Source organism: Mytilus edulis, chromosome 4, assembly GCF_963676685.1.
Source record: "Mytilus edulis chromosome 4, xbMytEdul2.2, whole genome shotgun sequence".
Lineage (NCBI taxonomy): Eukaryota > Metazoa > Mollusca > Bivalvia > Mytilida > Mytilidae > Mytilus > Mytilus edulis.
The window spans coordinates 28,359,438-28,383,816 of NC_092347.1; the positions used below are offsets into that span (position 1 = coordinate 28,359,438).

The 24,379-nt window shown below is 31.8% G+C and overlaps 1 protein-coding gene across 6 annotated transcripts in view; it reads left to right on the forward strand.

Moving 5' to 3' along the window:
- Positions 1–3,439: 3,439 nt before the first annotated feature.
- LOC139519333 (CREB-regulated transcription coactivator 1-like) overlaps positions 3,440–24,379 on the forward strand; it is a 46,384-nt gene continuing 25,444 nt past the window's right edge. For 2 of the 6 annotated variants that reach the window (XM_071311331.1, XM_071311328.1), the window contains exons 1-7: positions 3,476–3,636; positions 3,752–3,868; positions 3,994–4,122; positions 5,306–5,367; positions 9,502–9,537; positions 20,909–21,003; positions 23,665–23,726. In XM_071311331.1, coding sequence (XP_071167432.1) covers positions 3,526–3,636; positions 3,752–3,868; positions 3,994–4,122; positions 5,306–5,367; positions 9,502–9,537; positions 20,909–21,003; positions 23,665–23,726 — 612 coding nt within the window. In that variant the 5' untranslated portion in view covers positions 3,476–3,525. Of the gene's footprint in view, positions 3,637–3,751; positions 3,869–3,993; positions 4,123–5,305; positions 5,368–9,501; positions 9,538–20,908; positions 21,004–23,664; positions 23,727–24,379 lie in introns of all 6 variants that reach the window. The other 4 variants (XM_071311332.1, XM_071311334.1, XM_071311333.1 and 1 more) reach the window with 3 other exon arrangements.

Consider the following 24,379-nt stretch of genomic DNA (forward strand, 5'->3'; position numbering starts at 1 on the left):
CGAGTATATATGTTTAATGTAAACGTTATAGTTTAATGAAACATGTCAGTTTAACCTATTTAATACTTATGGATATGGGGTAAATACATGTATGTAGATATATACGCTGTATCAACCTGGAAATGTAAACAAAGGATTTAATAGTTAAATACATGTGTGCACCGTATATATATATATATATATATATATATATATATATATATATATATATTGTGTTAATGTTAACCATTGATTTATTTAAGTTGAAAGTTGTGAAAGCAAACCTGTTTAAAGGATTGGTTATGGAAATTTTGACTAATAGACAATCAGTGTTGTAAGATGCTGTGCGTTATGACTTCATTTACCCTGTAATAATTTAAGAGTTATAACTTTTTCCTAAAGCGTTGTCACTGCTTCAGTTGACTACAAATCGAATTTGTAGAAAATCTTACAAAAAAGTATCGGTCCTAATATTAACAGGGTGCATATTTTTTTGAATCGACTGCATCATTGTTTCATTTGGTGCATTTGGTATTACCATTGGGAAAAGTGTGATGAACCGTTTTTCGTCAACTTGTTCCAGTTTTTGCATAAAGAAAACATAAAAATAACTCGGAAAGGGGGGGGGGGTAAATTAAGCTAGCATCGTTCATTAACGTTTCACGATATACAAGAAGAATTTGTGGCCCTGAATGCTCCTAACCTTCGTACTTAATTTGGTCTTTTTTTAAACTGTTATGGAATCGAGCGTTACTGATGAGTTTTTTGTAGACGAAACGAGCGTCTGGCGCAAATACACAATTTCAATCCTGGTATATATGAGGAGTTTATTTCCTACCTGATTCAAAGTTCAACTACGCTGGTGGCATCTATGTCATTGGACTTGAAAATAAAAGTTACCACAAATACAGTTAGATGTATCAAGACTTAGACAGGTAGAAAGAAATCGGCAAGGAGAATTTTTTGATAACCGAAATGCGAAATGATGCAAATGAGCTTTCAATTTTATGAAACAACAATCTAGCAACACGTGTACAGGATACATATTTTCAAGTTGACACGGTATAGCATGGCATTAATTTAGTTCCTATTAAAAAAGTCAGCGAAAGACGATGGCTACTGTTTTGATGGACGTTTTGTAACCTTGAAGTAATTACTTAGAAAGTTAACAGTTTATATGAGATGCCCCTCAATTTCTTTCCCAATAATGTTGGTCTTCTCTTTTTAGAAAGAAATATTTTTTAATTCCGGATTAGGAATAAAAAAAAAAACCTCCGATCAGAACAAATTAAGAATTTTGTTAAGAACCTTCAATACAATATTTGTAAAACAGTTTAGTGCGTCCAGAGTGATTTTCTATGTTTACTTTCATCGGATCGTTCAAGGATTCGGAAAGGAATCCAGAGTTGATTGTTCAAAGGAGTTGCAATCATGTCATACACTGAAGTAAAAAGTCGAATGTTATAGGCGCGTGTTTGATTATTCGATTGATTGTTCTCTGCTGACTGTCAAGCGACAAGTTGAAATTATAAAAAAATATCTCAGGTTTTGTTTCAGGTAGATGACGGATTGACAATAATCAAATAAATAGGTTCTGCAGAATAGATTGACCAGAATGAAGGGTTCGAATTTCCACTTACACTGGGGAAGAAGGGTATAGACATGGACCGAAATTTTCTAACATTGTGGATAACAGAAAGAGTCGTTGCATGGGTTACTAGTAATATATCAAAGGTAGTTCAATATACCAGACGCGTGTTTCGTCTACATAAGAATCATCAGTGACGCTCAGATCAAAATTGTTATATAGCCAAACAGTACAAAGTTCAAGAGCATTGATGACCCACGTGAAGAGGGTGTAGCACTCTCCCAACACTGGGCATCTTATTAAACGTCCACATTCCAATCGAATGATTCTGTGAACTTGTGCATCCGACTATAACCAAACTAACGCCCTTCTTAAGCATATGTTTACTGCTATATCATGGAGGTCACACATGTCCATACCCAAGTCAACCTCTGAGGTTTATTCAAACAAATAAATAAATCCAACCTCAACTTAGGTTCAGAAAAAAAGGTCGATCGATGGAACGAAGGATAGTCGATTTAGACTACAACTTTGTAAAGGGGATACTTAAATTACGTTATATTGGATCCTAGAGTATTGAGTGACATGCTGCATAATCAAACGAACACTAAACACCCCTTCTGTGCGAGTTCTACGGTTGGCGATATAGGTCTCGATGGTCACATTTATATAATTGGTGAGGCAGTAAATCACGGTCTCACTGCAATAATGGAGCTACGCCAAATTCAAGATATGCTTGTCAGTCCCTGTCTATATCAGCCACTGTCGAAATAAGAAGATATGTCTTTTAGTCCACGTCGATAAAAGATATGTCTATCAATCGCCAACAAAAGACTATAATCGTGGCTAAAAGTTTATTGTATTTTTGTTTTACTAGTATATATGATGAATTTTCCGTTGCGTATTTAGATTAAGAGTGTCGGATATTGTGAGCAGTAAAAACGAAACGTTCAGTGCTTGGATTCTGAAGGTCAGCATGATAAATTTGAAATGATTATCACCTTTCGGTTACAGCCGTCCAAAGTTTTTAAAATCGTCAAGAACTGCACACATTCCGGGCAAAAAATGAAAAGCATGCAGTTAAATGATGACAGACCCTTCACCGTGAACATGTTCATGACCTCGGACTGTTATAAGGATATGACCTATTGGTATTCTGCCAATATTGGGTGGTGTTTTCGGTAGGATCATTTATTTATATCTATTGCTAAGCATTTTTTTTGCGTTTTAGTTGGCAGATATTTATCATTTCGATTTTGTACAATATATTATTTGTCAGCAAAATAAGCTAAGAAATTTCGCTGATAACTTATTCACTTGCAAGTGAACAATTCGACCTCATTGAATCCGTATTCATGTGACCTTTAATTAAATCCCTCAGCTAGAGATTGGTTACGCATGTATTAAATGGGTGTTTAGCCGCTATAAATCAGTCCACTCGGGAAATGCATATGAGTGTCAGCATTGCGAAATATTATGTTGAAAGTGAAACTGCGTTCCTTTGGTTATTTTAGTATATTTCAGGACCTCCACAATTCGATTTCAGAACATTATTTAATCGATAAACAATATGAACAAAATATGGCAGAAACAAACTTGAAATCGTCTTTTCACTAACTGTAACCTAACGGCCAGTGGACGAACTGGCAGTGTGGCCGAAACGTCTCGATAGCTACATGTAATCTCAGATTGTATGATAACATTAAATATAAATGAGTTCGAGATTTTAAATCTTTATATATCATTAATATGACTGAATTTTTAACTGCTTAAGCCTTTTATTGTTACTGATTTTCTTTTAAATTATGAAAATTCAGCATTATATAGATTAGCAGGTGCTTGTTGTGCTGCCACCTATCAAAGATCACATGTATTACACGGATGGATTTGATTGGATAACAATAGATTAGGCCCCCTGCGAAGTCAAAATCATAACAAGCTTGTCCTTTTCTGCCATCATGGCGAATCCACGGAAGTTCAGTGAAAAAATAGCATTACACAATCAAAAACAAGCAGAAGAAACTGCTGCTTTCGAGGCAATAATGCGGGATGTTACGCCTGTTACGAAGGTTTGTTATTATTGTCGCTTGAAACGCCTTATCGGTAGCATTCTAATTATGTCGACTAATGAATCGTGTTTTGTCAACATGAAACTAATTTTCGCTGTTATTTATTTATATGTAGGTCCCGTCGATGCAAAAGCAGCATCTTCAACTCCAACAAAACATAAGTACACAGTACAGAGCCGGTTCCTTACCAAATGTCAACCAGATGGTGGCAAATTCCGGTATAGATCTACAGGTGAGATATTTACGATGTTGACATAACTGTCGTCTCGTGTGATTATTGTTTACATTTTATAGATTATGTTAATGAAATATTATTGTTATGAAACATTATTTGAATTGTTATCTTTTATTTGATAGAGTGCATTTCAACATTTGGATGATTTGAGACAGATGCCAAACCGGATGGACAGTAGATTCCATGCAGTCAGAGACAAGGGGAGACCACTCGGTCCGCACAGACGAGGATTTCCAATTGATAAAGCTAGGGTACACACAGTTTATTAACTTTAACTTATATGTTTTTTCACATCTAGCTAACAGGTTCTTTTGGGAAAATGTCTTGTTTGACTCAGGTTGATGTCACACTGACATAATTTTGAACACGAGTTGTATATGAAAACTTCTTTGATATTTTAGTCTGGAAAAATATCATTAGTTTCCCCAATTCATTATTGAGTCCAGTAAGTCAGTTATTTTTAATAAGCACAATGTTGATTGGATGAAGTTAACTGGGTAAATGCATATTACTGCTCGGCATCATACTAGTTGATATTAGATAAATTAGGACTTTCAACTAGTTTTCAGTATTGAAGTTATTTGAACAAATCACAATATAGTGTATTGCTGATTTTGGTGCAAATGGCATGTCTATTTCTGCTTGATTTATTTAAAGATGGCTGTGACTTAGGTTGGATAACTGATTGACATACATGCACATTGCATACACATGCATATACATGTACATATGTACCATGTACACTCCTGACAAAATGATTCCAGCAATAGTTCCAGGGCATTATTATAATTTGCTGCAATTTGTTTTACTTGGCCTAAATGATTTTGCACAACATTACTCAAGATAGAATTATAAGATAAAAAAGTTACTGGAAATTTTTATTTACTATAATATCTGACATGCTTGAATTTATGGCCAAATTGTAACAAGACAATTACAAAAATGAACTTCATGTAGGTCACATTAAGGGAAGCAGTGCCAGTAATGCCACTTCAATGACTTTTAAATACATGTATAAGATTTCTTTAAATGGTGTGATTGTCAGATTAAGTTTTTATTAAATCATGGCAAAATGTTGTGTCTTTTTTGGGGTCTCAAACTTGATACAAATTCCTTGTTATTGTCCTTTTAGGTAAAATTTCTACTGGACAAATAAATCTCAACAAACATTGTTAGGATTAATAGTACTTTCTATTTGATCACTAATTGCACCATTTGAATACACCTTTGTAAACATTGATTTTTTATAGCTATCATGTATCTGGTTCTAGAAAAAAAGGCACCACTCCTAAACAGAATGATTTAAATTAAGCTAACTTAGCCTTCTTATTTTATTCCCATGTTACTTGATTTTTGCATACAAATTTCCTAAGTGGCATTGAAGGACCTCTTCTGAAGTGATAAACAGTTGTAACACAAATACTTTTTTTTCAGACAAATTGTTCCCCTTATGGATCAGCTTACTTGTCACCACCCCCAGACACCAGTTGGAGGAGGTAAGCAACAATCAATTTTCTGTTTTATCAGTTGCTTTAATTTAACTATATACCAGTCTTATAATACTAATTATTGAGTGATCACACACTATATATGCTTGTAAAGTATTTGAATATTATAAGGTTTGATTTACATGTAACACAAGCAAATGAATATTTTTTTTTTGCTTTTGTGGTATTGCAATGGAATTTTAAATCACAGTTATCCTATATACTTAATTTCTCATGCAAAAATCAATGGTAAAGCAAAATCTGGGTTTTATATATATTCAAATGCAAATTTCTTATTTTAATGGGTAAAGAGGTTCTTTTGCAAAATAATTATTGTTCATTTGCCTTAAAGTCATCGTTCCTCTTAGAAGGATCAATACTGTAACCATCAAATATTAATTTAAACTGAAAAAGATTTAAATGGCTTGACCAACCAGACTAGAAATACTAAATATAACATAAATACAGTCTTGCAACTAAGCCAGAGAAATCACATCAAAATGATGTTGGGCTTATCATCTGCACCACTTAAAAAAACACCATAATTTCAAATTAAACTGTCACTCCAATTAAAATTTGTTAGATGACAGGAAGCACATGTTATTTTATCCTGATCCACAAGTGGTAATTGTTGCATAAATGGATTAATAGTAAATACACAGCACTGCCTCCCCCTTTTTTGAGAGGTTTTATATAAAAATTACCCTCCTTTTTATAACATACTATATAAAAATGCATTTACGTTTGATAACTATATATTGATTTGGGGTATGTATAATCTTCATTTCATATATGAATATGCTATTCAGAATCTTAAATTATAAATAGTCAATGTTATACAGTGCTCTAGCTAGAATTCAAAAGGGGCAGGGTGCCAGTGGAGGGCAGGGCACTTTTTTATGATAGGAGAAGGCACTGCTCATTTTTTTTTTGTCTACGTCCCTGAGTGTATCACGATTTCACATATTTTTTTTCTGTATATATTGTTAATAAAGATGCATAAGTTGTTGTTTTGATTATTTATTCTATAAAATTTGCATAAGAAAAGTCATTCATACTACATGTTCATAAAACATGGCAATACACATTCATACTATTAACCAAAAGAGGCAAAATAAACTTACTTTTCTCCCCCACCCCCTCTCCTTCCAAAAGAAAGATCATAAACTAAACATCTCATAGTTTACCATACATGTACATGACAGAGTACTTTAAAAATTTCATCTAGAGCTTGGACCTCAACACCTGTTTTCATTGTTCATGTTCAGCAATATATTATTTAGTGTAGCTTCATCAAGTTGATTTGTGATGAGAGTTTAACTGCACACTTTCAGATTAGAAAGTACATAGCTTGGACACCTGTTCAGAACTTTAAAAATTCATATTTCTTTTTTGACAATGTATAAAACATGGATTGCCAAAAGTATGATTATCAAAAATAAATTGCAATATATTTTTTTTTGTATGTTCAAAGACTGTTAATATCCTTAAGGTAACATTCTTATATAATTTTGTATTCAATTGGTTATTTTTTCCTATTTTTAGTGCTAGATAATATTTTAGGAGCACAATTTTGTAATAAGCTTTTTCAGGGGAAATAACTCCAAAATTAATTTCCATGTTTACGTCTGCTTGTCGCTCACAATCACAAGTTGAGATGAGCGATGTTTCTGTAAAGGCATAGTTTTATTTTGATAACTTCAATTCAATTCTAAATTTACGAAAGTCTTCATTCATACACTCTTCCATGGTGACTTGAGGATCGAAAAGAAAATGCCGACACATTCATCATATTTATGACAAAAAGGTACATTGTCTTAAAATTAAATTACCTAGTAATTAACACCTTTGAAGTCTTATCCACTATAATTGATTGTAATGACATGATTAACCTCGTTACCTGGGGCAATCATCATGTGTCAGATATGTAATTGAACTTCTGATAAGAAATCGATGAAACAAAAGGCAATTTTACCAAAACGGCACAAGGGTTTTTCGAAAAACGGCGTCAGGGCAGAAGGGCGCGGCTGAGGGCACACAGGGCGCGGCTAAGGGCACCCAGGGCGCGGCGCCCTTCTATTTTGGGCTAACGAGACCACTGTTATAATTATACTAAATTAAACTAATATATGAATTAATATGAAAGTTCACCTTCAAAATAAGTTCCAAATGCCTCCCCCCTTTTTTCATGGGAAAAATTTGGTTGATTATTTAGGGAATCACTGATGACTAGAGCAGCCTCTATTAGGTCAGTCAGCCAAAAAAAATTCAGCTATGAAAAAAATACATTATTCAAAACTCGTGCTTCTTCTTTTTAATATCTGATGAGGTAATTTCTTAACTTGAGGGTTTATCAAAAATTTACACACTCAGTTTTTGTTTTAAACATCTGTTTTATGTAATATCATCTGTCCCCTAATCAGTAGTGGATGACATATTTATATCTCTACTTAAAACCATTTTATAATTGAGAGAAGATATGAAATTTTCACTCTGAAGGGCTTAGTTGGAAGACTGAATACAAAACATACAAATGTACCAATGTTACCCAAAATTAGTTCAAAACCAATAACAACCAATATACATTTGTAAAGAATTCATGCTTTCTAAGACTAAAGATTTAATCAATTTACATCTGAATTTGGTGTTGAGAAGTCATAGACAGTCTGAGAAAAGCATAGCCTAGTGTGATTCTGAATTATAAGTACATAATATTGACAGGATGTAGGACCATAAACTTTCATAAACGAAAACCATTAAACATACATAGTTTAATTTATGTTTTAATTAACAAAAGCAAAATCAATGTTTGTACCCATAAAACCCATATTCAGTGATCTTGCTAGTGTTTAATTGATATCTGTTAGGAATAAGTTTATTCAAAGGATCAATAAGTTTGCATGAATCAATTTTAAATTTAGGTGCTATATATATTATAAACAGCATATTGCAAAATTAATTCAAGACAACATACAGTGTATATCTTTTGAGCAAGATCTTTAGCAATATTTGTAGATAATTGTGGCTTCAAAAGGGAAAACACTCTTTTGATTTTAGTAAAAGTAAGTCAAGTTCTGGCTAGAAACTTAAGGCAGTCTTAGAAAAAGTGCACTCTACTTTTCATTATTTTTTTACAGCAGATTATCATTTACAATGACAAAAATGAATATCCCCTTTATTATGTTTTTGTTAACCTGTACTAAACTTTATTCTGGCTTAAAAAAAAATGAAAACCTCAGTGCCTTTTCTTTTTAAGTTTAGATATAAAAAAAAAGTATGATTTTTTTTTTATGAATAGTTGGGGGATGTCTATCCTGCTTCATATTGACTAATAATTATAAGAGGATATATTATATGTTGATTCTATAACAAAATCCATTGTCATCATAAATTTGTTTAGAATTTAATGAAGGAAGCTACTATAGACAAGTTGTGAGAATAATAAGTTGCAGATCTGGAATAAATAAAAAAGACCCTGGAATGGGTATTTTCATATATATCTGTAACTTACAAAACTAATTTTAACCATAGCTAAAGCCAGTACCTGTAAACATGGGTTACTGTAAGGAATGGATACATTGTAATTTGAAGATTATCTCCCTTTGAAAGTTTGAAATTTGCTGTGTGGTCACTCATGATTTAATTAATGTTGTTTATTTGCTAATTTTATCTTTTGTCTTTTCATTCCTTTTTTATCCATAGATAGTCCAAGCTTTTAACAAACATTTGTATTATAGTTATTATTTAATTTTAGTTTAAATATTTTAGTTCTTTACTCCTCAAGTACATGTAGTGTTTATGTACACATAGCTTTTTATGTTGTTAAACATTTTTTTGTCTTGATATGTAAAACAAAACTATCATCATTAATCATTTTAATTACATAAGCCTGATTAAATGTCTGAAATTGTTTACTATTAAAGATAAGTAATGTTCATGCAGTAAGCATAAACAATTAACATGTCTATACAAAATGAGGGAAACAGAAATAAAGTTGAAATATTATAAATTTGAAAAAGTAGAGATCTATGCACTACATGATTGAGGTTAATTTAATTTTGTTTTTCCTGTAATCTGCCATTTTTTTCTGGGAAACATAATAGACTTCTGTCCTTGACCTTTAACCTGCCATCCCCTTTTCAGATTATTCAGACACCTAAATGGTGCAAATCTTCCACGGTGAGTTTGAAGTTTCGCTTCATTTTCAAGCTATCCTGACTCAAACTACTTACAAAATAATCCTAACATCATACTAACAAAATATGAGGTATGAACATCTTTAAATTTTTCAGTGGTAATGATTGCTTCGTCGGATATATGTATATACTTTCACTTTTTCAAGTACAAACTGTAAGGTTAATTTTTTATTTATTTGAGAATGATATGTGTATTAAAGCTTAACTTGAACTTGTTTTGAAATGTGATCAAATAAAAAAATATCCAAAATTTGATATTAAATTATATGCTTTTCCAATGAATCTACCAGTACTTTATATACATTGAAATTTATTATTGATGAATTTTATAAAAGAACTAAAGAGTATACAGTATTCTGCTTTAATGAAAGGACTATTAAAAAAAATCTGTAACTTTGAAGAACAAAGAAGTTCATACCACATACCATGTAATAGTCCTTTCTGTCTGATTATACTGCAATGTGTACATACATGTAGGAATGATGTTTATATGCAGCTTAGAATTACCTGCAGGGAGGTATACCATTAGAGCGCTCGTGCTGGTACTAATGTTTACTGTATCATGTGATCAAGTCATCCTAAGCTTCAGCTTCAGTGCTATATATGTCGATTTGTGAGAAATGCTTGATCATATTAGGATATTTTACTTATAAATATTAATTGTTAAAAATTCATTTACTCTTATTACATATGTCACTTAGTGAGATCCGAGAAAAATCACTATTTCTTCTGTTGTTTCATATATAGTGAATGCTGGGAATAACAGGTGATTCACTCTAATATATCTCTCTGTACACCATAGATTTTATATGGCTAGGTGTTAAATCAGAGTGTAATCACCTAGTTTTCACTGGAAATAACTCAACACCGGTATGGCCTGAATCACTTTGTGTGTACTGTATTTCATGTATATAATCCAATGTAAAGAATGGTCAGCAAATTAGTCTTCAAAGGACATTGTTATTTCCACTGAAAAAAATGGCAGTGCCTTTATTATAATTTATTATATTTGTTTGGTACAAATTAAGATTCCCATTGTCCTTGGATCCTCTGGTCCATGGTTAATATACAATTCAGAAATTGCTTTTGGATCAGTAAATTGGCTAAAGTTTTCCAAGTTTGTGGGTTTGTCTGAATACGATACTACTTTAGGCCAATTAAAATTAATTGATAGCAAGCTCTTAGATTTAGATTTATCCATGCCTTTCGTTTTTTGTAGAAAAACAGCAAACATCCTCTGTCCCAATTCCCACGATAGAGTCATTAAACAACTTTATGTTCTTCATTGTAATTATATTTGCATCTTGCATATTAAGGACCAACCCTATTATTTCAACACTGTTTGAGTTTTTATTTTATTCCGTACGTATCGTGCTCGTGTTGCATACCAATGCTTTTGTTTCATTTTATTAGAAGAAAAAAAAATATTGCTTAGAAAGCAAAATACATTTGATATATATAGATAGTCCAACTTAAGAGAGCATTACTCCACATTTCTGTTGTTTACTATACAATAGGTTTCTAAAGTGGCAATTACATGTAGAACAGTGGTTGCCAATCAGATATATATATTTACGAATTTGAAACAGCGGCATCAGCATATGGAGTATATGTGTCTCAATTGATACGTTACTCTAGAGCTAGCTAAAAGTACCTTAATTTTGTTGAACAAGGAATACTGCTTTCTCAAAAGTTGCTAAGACAGGGCTATGAATCAATCAAATTAAGGTCATTACTCAAGCAATTTTATGGTCGCCATCATGAGCTGATTGGCCATTATGACAAAAGAGTGTCAGAAATCATATCTCAGTGATATTCTTCCTCAATCATAACAACCTTCCATCATTACCGAACTGAACAAAGAAATAACATGATGGGTGCCATATACGGTGCAGGAAATGCTTACCCTTCCGGAGCACCTGATTTCACTCCTGGTTTTTAGTGGAGTTCGTGTTGTTTCCTACTTATTATTTGTAACTGTTGATGTAAATGTCTTTTGCTTTTATGAGTCTTTGGTTACTCCTTGGTTTTGATTGTTATTGTCTTATACACGATACCTTATGGATGTATTTACATGATATAAGCTTATTATTACACTTGCATATATGAATAACACGTGACAAGAAGGTTTCATATGAAATAAAATTTAAAAAATAAAATCCTCCCACCCGCCCCATTTTTTTCAAAAATTTGGATGAAAATCTACTAATTAATTTTAGTTGGCCTTACTGAAACATATGAGTTATTGCCCTTAATCACCAAGCATTTTACAAATTTATAGTTTAATTAACATTTGCAAATTTAGTCACATGAACATGTATAACTGTCATGTATTTGTACATCTGATGAAAAAAGGTAGTCAAAGTATGTGTCAAGTAGAAATTAATTTACTAAGATACATTTCATACATGTTCATATAAACATTTATTTTCAAGTATCAATTTCTGATATGTTAAAGACTGGACTTTTTTTTATATGTACAGTAAATAGACCTGTTACATTAATGTTATAGTATATAACCATCCACATGTATTGGGTGGTTAACTTTCATGTTAAAAGTTTCTATCATGTATTCAGTGCAGGTTAAATGTATAGTCATCCATTGTTATTTTTCTCAGTGTACATATTGATAAACATGTCCCTTCAGGCTCTACAAATATTAAGTTTGATCTACATGTAGGTTTGAAATAATGTCATCATTTTGAAACATATGTATGTTTGTTTACAATAAGTTCTGGTTTTCTTATGTAGAACGTATAAAAAGTTGATGATTTACATATTCATTGTACAAATTAAGGTAATCCAATGGTTTGGATTGTTGTTTTGCCATAGCTTATTTTGACACTAGTTGTCCACCAAGGAACTTTCACATCATATAAATGTTTAAAATAAATTAATGGGTAAAAATTGTCCAAACTTGGTAGAAAGATATATAAAGATGTGTTATGATTGTCTATGAGACATCTCTCCATCCAAGTCACAATTTATAAAGGTAAACCATTATAGGTCAGTCTTGTACTAATGTAAAACCATTTAAACGGGAAAAAGAGGTCTAACTGTATAAAAAACAAGAAACGAGAAACTCTTATGAACCACATCAACAAAAAACAACTACTGAACATCAGATTCCTGACTTAGATCCAGAAAAAATGGATGGAAGGTCATAACTTTTGCTGTGTGTCTCATGTAAAATGGTGCATATTTCTTTTCTTGATTGAGTTAAATGATTCCATGGGGAATGGGGATACATATTTATCATTGATAAACTCTTTGACATAGTCTTAATACAGTAGATCACATCTCTGTTATTATTCAGCCAGCCAGCCAGACTTTGACATGTTTAAAAGTTTCCAGTGCAATTGCCAAATCTTTAATAAGAAACCTAAGTTTGTAATAACATTCAAATTCACTGCTACTTGACCAAGTAGTAGACTATGCATAAACCCATGGTAAAAGTAGCACAACATATGTTTCACTGCTGCATTATTATGTAGTAGACTATCATGACTATGCATAAACCCATGGTACAAGTAGTATAACATATGTTTCACTGCTGCATTATTATGTAGTAGACTATCATGACTATGCATAAACCCATGGTAAAAGTAGTACAACATATGTTTCACTGCTGCATTATTACGTAGTAGACTGTGCATAAACCCATGGTACAAGTAGTATAACATATGTTTCACTGCTGCATTATTATGTAGTATACTATCATGACTATGCATAAACCCATGGTACAAGTAGTATAACATATGTTTCACTGCTGCATTATTATGTAGTAAACTGTGCATAAACCCATGGTATAAGTAGTATTACATATTATGTTTCACTACTGCATTATTATGTAGTAGACTACTGTATGCATAAACCCATAGTAATATAAAAAATATGTTTTACTGCTACATGATGTTCATGTTCTAGTTTGTATTTAATTGTACTGATAACACTAGAAAATGTCACCATGTGTTAACCAACAATCATATGACATTTAATTAGCACTGTTCCACCACACCACGCTTCGACCTAATGAAGGTATGATAAACTTTAGTTAAAGACCTAGGTGAACAATGGGTGCAGAAAAACATCTGTCTAAAGAAAATCTCTGTTGGTGAAACCTCCATTGTAAAGGTGAAGCACTGTAAATTTGCAAGTGTTAATATTTTACCTGATGATATCTATATTTTTACCGGCGCCGTAAAGCAACCAGCAATCAATCAATCTATATATTAACACATATACTTCAATATATGGAAATAAGAAGCTGATCATGTGACCACTGTGCATTTATAGATTGTCGTTGGTCATCTCAACAATAATGATTTTCTCGCTTGAGCCTGTAAGGCGAAAATGAGAAAATCAATCTAATTGAAGATGACCAATGATAATTTGTTTATTGCTATTTTGCCTATGACGATGTTGCTAATTTCATTTGCAAAAGGCAAGTGCGCCCATAGTTTCTAGTGAGAATTTTCATAAGACTCTACTGTGCTGGGAAATGAGTTTGATTATTAGTAAGATCAAAGGAAAGTTTTGTTTAATAATGATAACCATGCTTATATGTTGATACACATAGGTTAGAATGAGTATTTATATTGGAGTAATGGGTAGATTATTAATATGAATAACAGAGCTAATAGTAAAGCATGTTGATGGTATTGGTAGACGACAGGTGTAGCATGTAGAATGACAGTTATCTCCCTTGCATGATGTGGTCCGATAACTCTGTGATGGGGCGAATTGGTTTAATTGGTCTCCCCAAATCGTGTTTACATTTACATTTTATACATGTGCCAGCTAGATTAATATGTGTACTATTAAATTAAGATTCCACCACTGCATCAAATATGATTTCGTATTTTTCCTCTTAAGGCTGATAAAATTTAAAATTATTTAAACTTAACTGGGGAGAAATATTGTATAACACAAGATATGGTGGCGGAACCTATTTACTTTGTAATTTTTGAAGATAAGAAGATGAAGTACTTCAGACAATATTTTCCATTGATTTTGATTTTTGTTTTGTATTATCTGTGAGACATAAGGCACAGTAAATTATCAAAATATTTTTAAAACATTGTAGAAGGCTATGACCAAATGAAGAACAAACTACAGTTTCATGAAAGAAATATAATCAACTTGTGATTTATCAAAACCAAATTCATGAATTTTTACATATGACTGCAAAAAAAAATTTTGCGTCGTATAATGGTATCATGTCGTTTACGTTGTCATCCGAAGACGCATTTAGTTTCAAGACAATTACTTTTGTTTTAGTGTATGGATCTCTATAAATTTTTACCAGAGGGTTCAGTAGCACTAAAAGAAGGTTGGGATTGATTTTGGAGTTTATGGTCCCAATAGTGTAGAATTTAGGGGCCAAAAAGGAGGCCCAAAATAAGCATTTTTGTAGTTTTCAAACAATAACTTGTGTTAAGTGTATGAATCTCTTTGAAATTGTACAACAAGTTTCGATACCATGAAGGGATGATTAGTATTAACTCTGGGGTTTTTTGCTCATTATTTTTTTGGAATTAGGGGCAAAAGGGCCAAAAAAGGGGGAAATCTAGGTTTTTCTAAGACAATTTAAAAGCAGTGCACGGGAGGTAATTCAAAAATATTTAACATAGAATGTTGGTTATGTTCTGATTTACCTTCCTTACACTTCTTGTAAATGATGTTTAAAGAAATGTCAGGTTTTGGTCTAATTTTCATTTTTTTTCTTCAAATTTCTCAAAATCCAAATTTTTTAAAAGTTTGAAGAAGAAATCTTTAATTGCACAATATTGCGCATTATATTTGTAAGATCTTGACATTGTTTTGTGTCAGAAATTCGTATTATGTCAAAAATTTGATCACAATCCAAATTCAGAGCTGTATCAAGCGGTCATATAAAGCTGCGCCCTGCGGAGCACCTGGTTATTATATTGCTATTTTTATATCCATATCCTAAGAATTGAAGATATACACTATTCACCATGTCTGCCTGTTTCTCTAAAAATATTTCTGTCACACACTTCTAAGGTACTACGTACAGAACAGAATAACTTCATATTTGTTAGGCAAGTTGACAGTGTAAAATTGTAATGTGAGAGCACTTTTTGAACTCCCAATGCAATTTGCTGATTCTTTAAATTTTTAAATTTTTTAAAAAATTTTTGATAAATTAATTGTGACACGTTTCTCCATCAAAAGTTGATCAGAATAATTTCATATATGATCATCAGCTTGACTGAAAATTAATGGTCCATAAGTTCTCACAGGTGGAAGTTATTCAGGTTACTTCAAAACTAGTTACCGGTATATATATCTAGCTTCAGGACACATACATTTGGTCTATAATTAGGTGGTGCCTTGTTACATATTGTCCTGATTCCATAACCTTGCCCTTTGACCTACATTTTGTACGCTAGGTAAATGTATTTTTAAATTTATTGGTTACTTGTAATGTATGATAGTCATATGGTTCATAATGGTTGTCAAATAAATTTCTAGTCCTAAACTTCGAAGCTCTCTTCCATCTATATAGCAACAGTGAAAATACATGTACTTGTATATATGTGCATTTATGTGTTTATAAATAAATGTACATGTAGATAATGTATTTTGTAAACACTGCATAATTGATACACCATCAGATGAGAAGTGAATTATTATAAATTATTTATTGTTAGGAATGAAGTGCAATCCAATTTATACAAAAGAACATCAATGATTTTGCACATTCAATTATTTGCATAGTTGTTTAAATATTCTGTATTTTGAAACCTCCTGGTTATCAATGCAATTTACTAGAACTGTGTGTGTATCTATAGTTTTGATCAGTGGTGTAATATTTATTAATGGGTGGTGAAAAGAAGAAATTTAAAAGATTTTAAAGATTTTATTCAACCATAACATTCTTTGATAAAGTTATCTATCAATAGAGCCATCTGCATGTGAACCTAGCAGTACATTTACATGTTCCATTTTGATAGAATAACTCAAAACAAAACAGCCTTCAATTTAAGCCATTGGTATAGGTCTGGTTTCAGAGGTCTTCACATTTAGGTATCTACTTGGAATAAACTTTCTCATGATATAAAATGGATAACTTTGGAATGGCAAAAGTCGGTTAAAATCAGTGCAAACTTCTTGATATTCTAATTACCACTTTGTAGTTGAATTGTGCCATCAAGATGAAGTTAAACCTTTTTTTATTGAGGCGTATTTCATTCATAAATCTCCTAGACATGTGTTTTTGAACGTTTGTAATCTGTGAATTTTTTACCATGTCATTAGGACAATTTACACCCACACTCTGTGGTGACAGATCAATACTCTATAAAACAACTAAGTCAACTGATTATAAAATTACATTCTTTCTTCATCCTTTCAATGTTCAGTTCATTTATATGTGATCTAGGCATGTTAGATATATTTTGATGTAAATTTCTGGCAGCTTTAATATATTTTTGGAGGGCAGGCTGTCGTAAAAATAGGCTTAAATATTTATGAATGGAAGAGAAAAAAAAATATCGGTGAAATTGCACAGTGGTTGATTAAAGTACATTGATTATTGTCATACATCTGTTACGATGTTTTATCTTGGTCATTGACCTATGACATAAAATAACTAAATTTAATTATGAATTTTATGGCAATACACAATGAACCTTCATTTATTTGTATTCCATGATTATTAAAATAAAATTATCCGTGATATTTTGTTATTATAAACCATGAGAGACACAAGATCGACTTTATTAAAGATGTGCAAACTGTTAGTAAACCTCTCTCTAGTGTAGTATTTTTATATTGGCATTATGTTTTCTGGTCTGTGCATCCGTTTGTTTGTTGATCTGTCTCCAGCTTTAGGTTAAAGTTTTTGGTAAAGGTATTTTTTGATGAAGTTGAAGTCATATAAACTTGAAACTTAGTACACATATTCCTTATGGTATGATCTTTTTAATTTTAATGACAAATAAGAGTTTTTGACCTCAATTTTACGGTCCACTGAACATAGAAACATAGAAAATGATAGTGTGATTTAGGCATCCCTGTACTATTGACATATTCTTGTTTATTCTATTTTTATATGACTGCAAAATTTTTTTGCGTTCGATAATGGTATGATACATTTGGTGTCCTGACAATAACTTTAGTTTAAGTTAATGGATCTCTATGAAATTTTATAAAAAGGTTCAATACCCCTAATGAAAGATTGGGATTGATTTTGGGGATAATGGTCCAAACCATTTTCGAATTAGGGGCCCAAAAGGGGCCATAACAAGTATTTTTCTACTTTCAGGATATCAACTTGTGTAATAGTATTTCATTTGCTCTGAAATTGTACCACTATGTTTAATACTATAGGTAAAAATTTTGGATTGATTTTGGGGGTTGTGGTCCCAAAGGGTTAGGAATTACAGGCGAAAAAGGGGGCCCAAAATAAGCATTTTTGTAGTTTTCAAACAATAACTTATGTTTAAGTGTATGAATCTCTGAAATTATACAACAAGTTTCCATACCATGAAGAAATGGTTAGTATTGCTTTTGTGTTTTTTGGCTCAAAATGTTTTGGAATTAGGGACAAAAAAAGGGAAAAAAATTGGTTTTTGGTCAATGGACAATTAGACAATTTAAAAGCAGTGTAAGGGAGGTAACTCAAAAATATTTAAAATTCAATTTTGGGTATGTTCAGATTTACCTCCCGTACACTTCTTTTAAATTATGTATACAGAAATGTTAGGTTTTTGACTAATTGCAAAAAAAAGGGGGATGGTAGTAGTTTTCAAATTTTTTTTCTCAAATCCAAATTTTTGAAAAGTTTGAAGAAGAAATCTCCAATTGCGCAATAGATTTGTAAGATCTTGACAATTGTTTTGTGTCAAAAAACTCATATTATGTCAAAACATTTGATCACAATCCAAATGCAGAGCTGTATCAAGCTTGAATGATGTGTCCATACTTGCCCCAACTGTTCAGGGTTCGACCTCTGTGGTCGTATAAAGCTGCGCCCTGCGGAGCACCTGGTTCTAAATTTGGAGAGATTTCTGACAAAATATCCTGAATTTGTTTGATAGTTTCTATAAGTATAAACAATGTTGCTGGTCTGTTTGTAAGTTTATGACTTTAATGGAGAAGGTTTTGGTCAGTCAGGTCACACCTAAGATTATCCTCACCCCCAAAATTTTGTATTTTACTCTTCTAATAAAGATATAAACAAATATTATGCCTACCCATGTCAGAATGAACATAGAATAAAGATGAATTTTGTCAAGTCTGTGCACTTTAATATAAAGTTTATAGCTTACTATAACAGTCTATACTTTAAGGTACCAGTATGGGTTTTGTTCATTGTTGAAGACTGTACAGTGCCATAATGTTATTTACAACCTCTTCTTTTGGTCCCTAGTAGGAGGTTGTCATTTGCAATCATACCACATCTCTTTATTTATATAGAACATGACATGGAAGATTTATTTCTTAATTATCAAATAATAGGTCATCTATATTTGGATCATATATATGTGTCATAGAATACTTTGACAGAAGTCAAATGATTCTCAATCAGTTTACATGTATGTTCATCCAGGCCCTTATACGGTTTCAAATTATTGCTGTCTGATATATATACAGCTTGAAATCCATGTTCTGGTTTTCTTGAAACTGTAATTTGACTGTTGGTTCAAAATATATTTGGCAGACAATAGTTTTAATGCAGTCATAATAAGACATTTCTTTATCATTCTTTTTGTTTGTTATGAAAGATTTGTGAAGAACAATGCATGTTATGTGAAAGATAATAAATGATACCCGTATATGCCCACTGTGGTCCTAGTTTGGAAATATAATGTAGTGTATTGTTCTGATTTTAGTGTGAAAGGGGAGGGTATTGAATTAAAAGCATATTTGCAGACTTACACCCTCTTTAAGCTCTTTTAGAACTCATATTATGTCAAAAAAAATTATCTCATTGTAACATGTGTAAGGCTGATTTCTTTACCAACCAAATAAGGCCTTGAGTTCCTGTGAAATTAAATACTATTGTCTTCCTCTCCCCAAAAGTCAACCCCATTATACTGATTCATATATTAATTTCTTCAGGTGAAAAAAGATTCCCAGTAGAAGTTAAATGCTCAACAATCAATCAATACTGTTTATCTCCTCTTGGGAATAGCATTCTGTTTACATTTTATGTTACTTTTTTGTTTTCAATCAGTGTTGAAGGCCGTACCTACACCTATAATTGTTTACTTTTATAAATTGTTATTTGGATGGAGAGTTGTCTCATTGGCACTCATACCACATCTTCCTATACCTATATTTATTTATATATTATAGAATTAAAATATATTTCATGCTGTTTGGACTTTGGTCAAGTTAAACATCTGAGTTAATATTTATGGTACATAAGTTGTTAGATTGCTTAATTTTGTGTTTAGAATTTTGAATTTGATGAACCTCAGGGCAGGAATAGGTCACTGAGTTTATTTCATCTGTTAAATCCTAGTTAGTTTTCATATATGTAAGATGATATAGATTCCCTGTAGTGCGGTGCTCAGTTGTGATTATCAGTTCTATACTGTTGTAGATTCACTGAAGTGTTGTGCTCAATGGTGATTATCAGTTCCTCCAACATGTGAAAGTTCAAAGTGGAATCTGAATTCTAAACTTTAACCAAACAAATATATCTGAAAAATGATACTTCATTATAAACCAGTATATACCATACTATCGCTGCTTATGTCTAAAGACTTTATCGAAAAGGATATTATGAAACCTTTGATATATACCTAGAATGCATGCAAAATGTACACAGCAGATCACACAGTCTCACAAGCATGTAACCCTATAGAACCACATCTGTCAATCTATACCATACTTCCTTCTTATCCCTAGGTATTGAATGTCAGCACTTGGAGTGAAGTCTGAAAATACACCCCAATAGAACATGGCATTCAATATACACCAATGGCCACTGACCTAGGCCAAAATGACTGAAGGCCAAATGCTAAGTTTTTTTTTTCAAAAGCCCTTTGCTTGAAAGATTTTTTTCTGATTCCATGCTATCTGACACTGCAATAAAAGGACCTATAACTTATTGATTGAAAAATTGATTATCCAGTGTAAAATGTAAGTGTGAATTCATTGATAGGAAGATGTTTAACACCAAGTCCCATTATTAAATTGTGAAGTAAAGAATATGAATCGTTGCCAGAGAAAAAATACTAAAGCAATGTTTATTGTTAATTAAAATTAGTGTTTATGAATATGCATAATTATATATGAAAGAATGTGAATGAAGTCAATAAAGAAATGTTCATAGGTGATAGCATAGATGATCATAACTTTTGTTTCTTTTGTAGAACAAATTCAGATTCTGCCATACACACCAGTACAATGGGGCCTTCAGACTTGGACCATATGAGCAGCCCTACCACACCTCCAGCACATAGAAGAAGTATGTATAATAAAAGCTTCTAGTATTCTTAGATCATTGTACCAATCTTCTACGACACTCAAGCTTTATGTTGGCTTCCAAAATGAATAAAATTTGAAAAAAAGTATATTTTCAGGTAAAATATTACTGTTTTGAATAATATTGAAGACACAAAAAACCTCTTACAGTCCCTTCTTACCTTTAACAGTTGTGACTGACCTAAATTTGTAGCTTTTTGCAGGATAGACCATACAAATTAGCACATTTCTCTTTCTCTTATTGTTTCTTTTTTATCACACACTGTGCAGTATAATATTAAATATACAAGAAATCTTTCTTCATTCAGGAAATAGAAAAATGCCATAACCATAAGAGTTTTTGTATTAATATTGCCTAGTACCAGAGGGTATGTCTCTAACAACGTTGGAACATGTGTCAGCATGGTTAATTCATCATTTACTCAGAAATTTTCTAGAACGTCCATTCTATTATTTGAATTGGTTTTCAAGGAGGCATTTCCCCCAACTATGTACCCTACCCTTCTTAACTGGGGGAAGTGGAGGGACCTACCCTAGAGTTGACCTTAAACAACCAAAGTTTGCTTGCCAATAACTTTTGCCTGCATTAGATTTTTCTTCAAGCAAACTCTCAGATTTTGAGGTTATTTTTGAACAAATAGAGATCTATTTCCGTTAAAATATTGCATTCCCTGTGTTGATATTTTTAGAAAAAGTTTTGTGTCAAATACAAAAAGCATTATTTGTTTAATGGTAAAAGTAGTATTTATGCATGTTTTTTTATTGGCTGGTTAAATTATCATATTATTTATGTTTCATTTGAAACAATTCTAAAGAAAACTGATATGTGATTTGTGATCCTTAACAAACTTAGACACAGATAATCTTATATTACCATGCAATTTTCTACTAGACTGAAAACTTAATGTAAATTTTCCACTGATCTGAATTGACAATTTTATTTTTGAATGACCTTGGATGTTTTTGTTTGTTTACTTTGTACAGTATAAGCAAAGGATACATGTTATTATGTGTGGGCACACATTAGGGAGGCAGCAACCAATCAAAATAAAGCATAATGGTTTACTTTTACAAACTGTGACTTGGATGGAGAGTTGTCTCATTGCCACTAATACCACATCTTCTTATATCTATAGATTAAAATAAAGACATTAAAAAGTCTTCAGTGATTGACAATCACATATAACATATGAGTATAGTCTTGAGTCTAGACAAGCATCTTTACCTTTACCCTATAGCTCTAAGTCCAAACAATTTGTAAACCTATCAAAGAGCAGCCCTCAACTACACATTCCAGATAGACTCATTGTAGATCAGTTAGGATGAAAGTGAGAATAACATTCATTCACATTTAGTCTGGTTAGAGAATCAGCAAATGGTAATTGTGATGGAATTCTTCAGTGTCAATAAGAAGCCCCTCAATCATCAACGTAACAAGCCTAAATGATATCTTATAAATACAATACGTGTGTTATGCCAGACATTGCCTGCTGGTCCTCGCATGACAAATGTAATTTATAAGGAAATCCTACGAAATGTGTTCCTCTTGATGCTGACTGACATCTGTATCAGGTTTTAAGGTTTCTCAGAGTTTCATTGACATAAAATTGTTCTGGATTTAATACTCTTTATATTAACTGATATTATTGAAATCAGGAAGTGATTGTTGTTAAATGACACAGACTAGAACAATGCTTGTAATAACAATAACTTACAAAATACATATTGATATTTCCATGTGTACATGTTCTTTGTTAACCTGATTAATCATGGATTTAAATCTTTATTATTAAATTGACATGATTTTTTTCAACAAATTAAATGTACGTATCATGGAATATATTGATGATAATCAAAGTAACAAATCTGTAGAACTTATCATATATATATTTGTTCTGATTTGATTAGGAAATAAATCTGTTATCCCAGATTAACGAATAGATTTTAATCACAATTTCGTACATTTTATCTGTTATCATAAATTATAGAAATCACTGATCAGGAATAAGGAAAATATGATATAACTAATGCTACAGATTTGTATCACTAATTTATTCCTTGACAAATTATGATAACAATTTTAATATTAGATCACAATATTTCTAATTTGTGACATCAAATTCCAAAAATAGTTTAATGAAGATCCTGAATGGGCTTCAGCAGATATCAAATATTGTGTTATATAAAACAAATCTGCTTTCATACTACATGTTATCAACATATATGCCTGTGTAGTGAGACTTTTGATTTGATTTTTTTTTTTGACACATTTTTTTAGCACCACTTTTGGGGTTATTTTGTTGCGGCCAGATTTTATTGGTAGAGCAAGCAGGAGTGCCCAGTGTAGACCACAGACCTTCAATAGGAAAACTGATGATCCTAGTCCATTAAGGTCGGGGTTGAGTGCACCTGCACGAGGGGGTTGAACTCACAATCTCAGTGTTGACTGGCTAGTATTTACAGTAGTAATTACTTAGACCACTGGCCACTGAGGCCCCTGAAGTGTGAAATGATAAATCTCTGAAACTTGTAGTAGAATCTCTACAATTGAAGTAAATTCCTACCCTACTCCTGCCTCTTAAGTGTTAAATATGGTGAAGCATTCATTTACTTAAATGATAGGTTTAAATATATTCTTTTACAGTTCTAGAAGTGGTTGGAGGAGACCATGGAGATCCAATGAAAAATTACTGGGATGCTAAAAAGGTAAATACATATTTTTTAATAAATAAATATAAACAGGGACAAAGTATACTTTAGAAATAAGATGTGGTGTAAATTACAAGGATATAAATAATTATAGGGCACCATACAGCCTTAAACAATGAGAAATACCATACTGTATAGTCAACTATATTTATACTGCATACCATGCTATAATTTTTATGGAAACAACTATTTTAAATCCCTATTTGAAAATACTGAGGGAGCCATGTACAACGACATTCTATTTATAAACTCTTATTGCTGTTCATAAAACTTTATTTCTCTATAAAGGTGACAAATGTGAATTGTTGGGGGTTTGAATCATTTTAGTTTTAATTCGTATATTGTGGATTCATATCATTTTTGTGGATTTAGGGAAAATTGTAATTTCATGGATATAACATTTTTTAATTCTGCCAAAGTCTGCATATACATGTATATATATAAGCCTATAGAAATTCATATTTCGCCAAACATTGAAGTTTGTGATTCACCTACTATATCAACAAAATCAACAAATTTTGGCATCCCCCAAATAAAAAGACTCCACAGGAAATTATCTCACATCTTTTTTCCTCATAATGTGTGACATCTGTATGATAGATTACAGTACAAAAACATTGATATTTACATAGATTTTTATTCAAATCTAT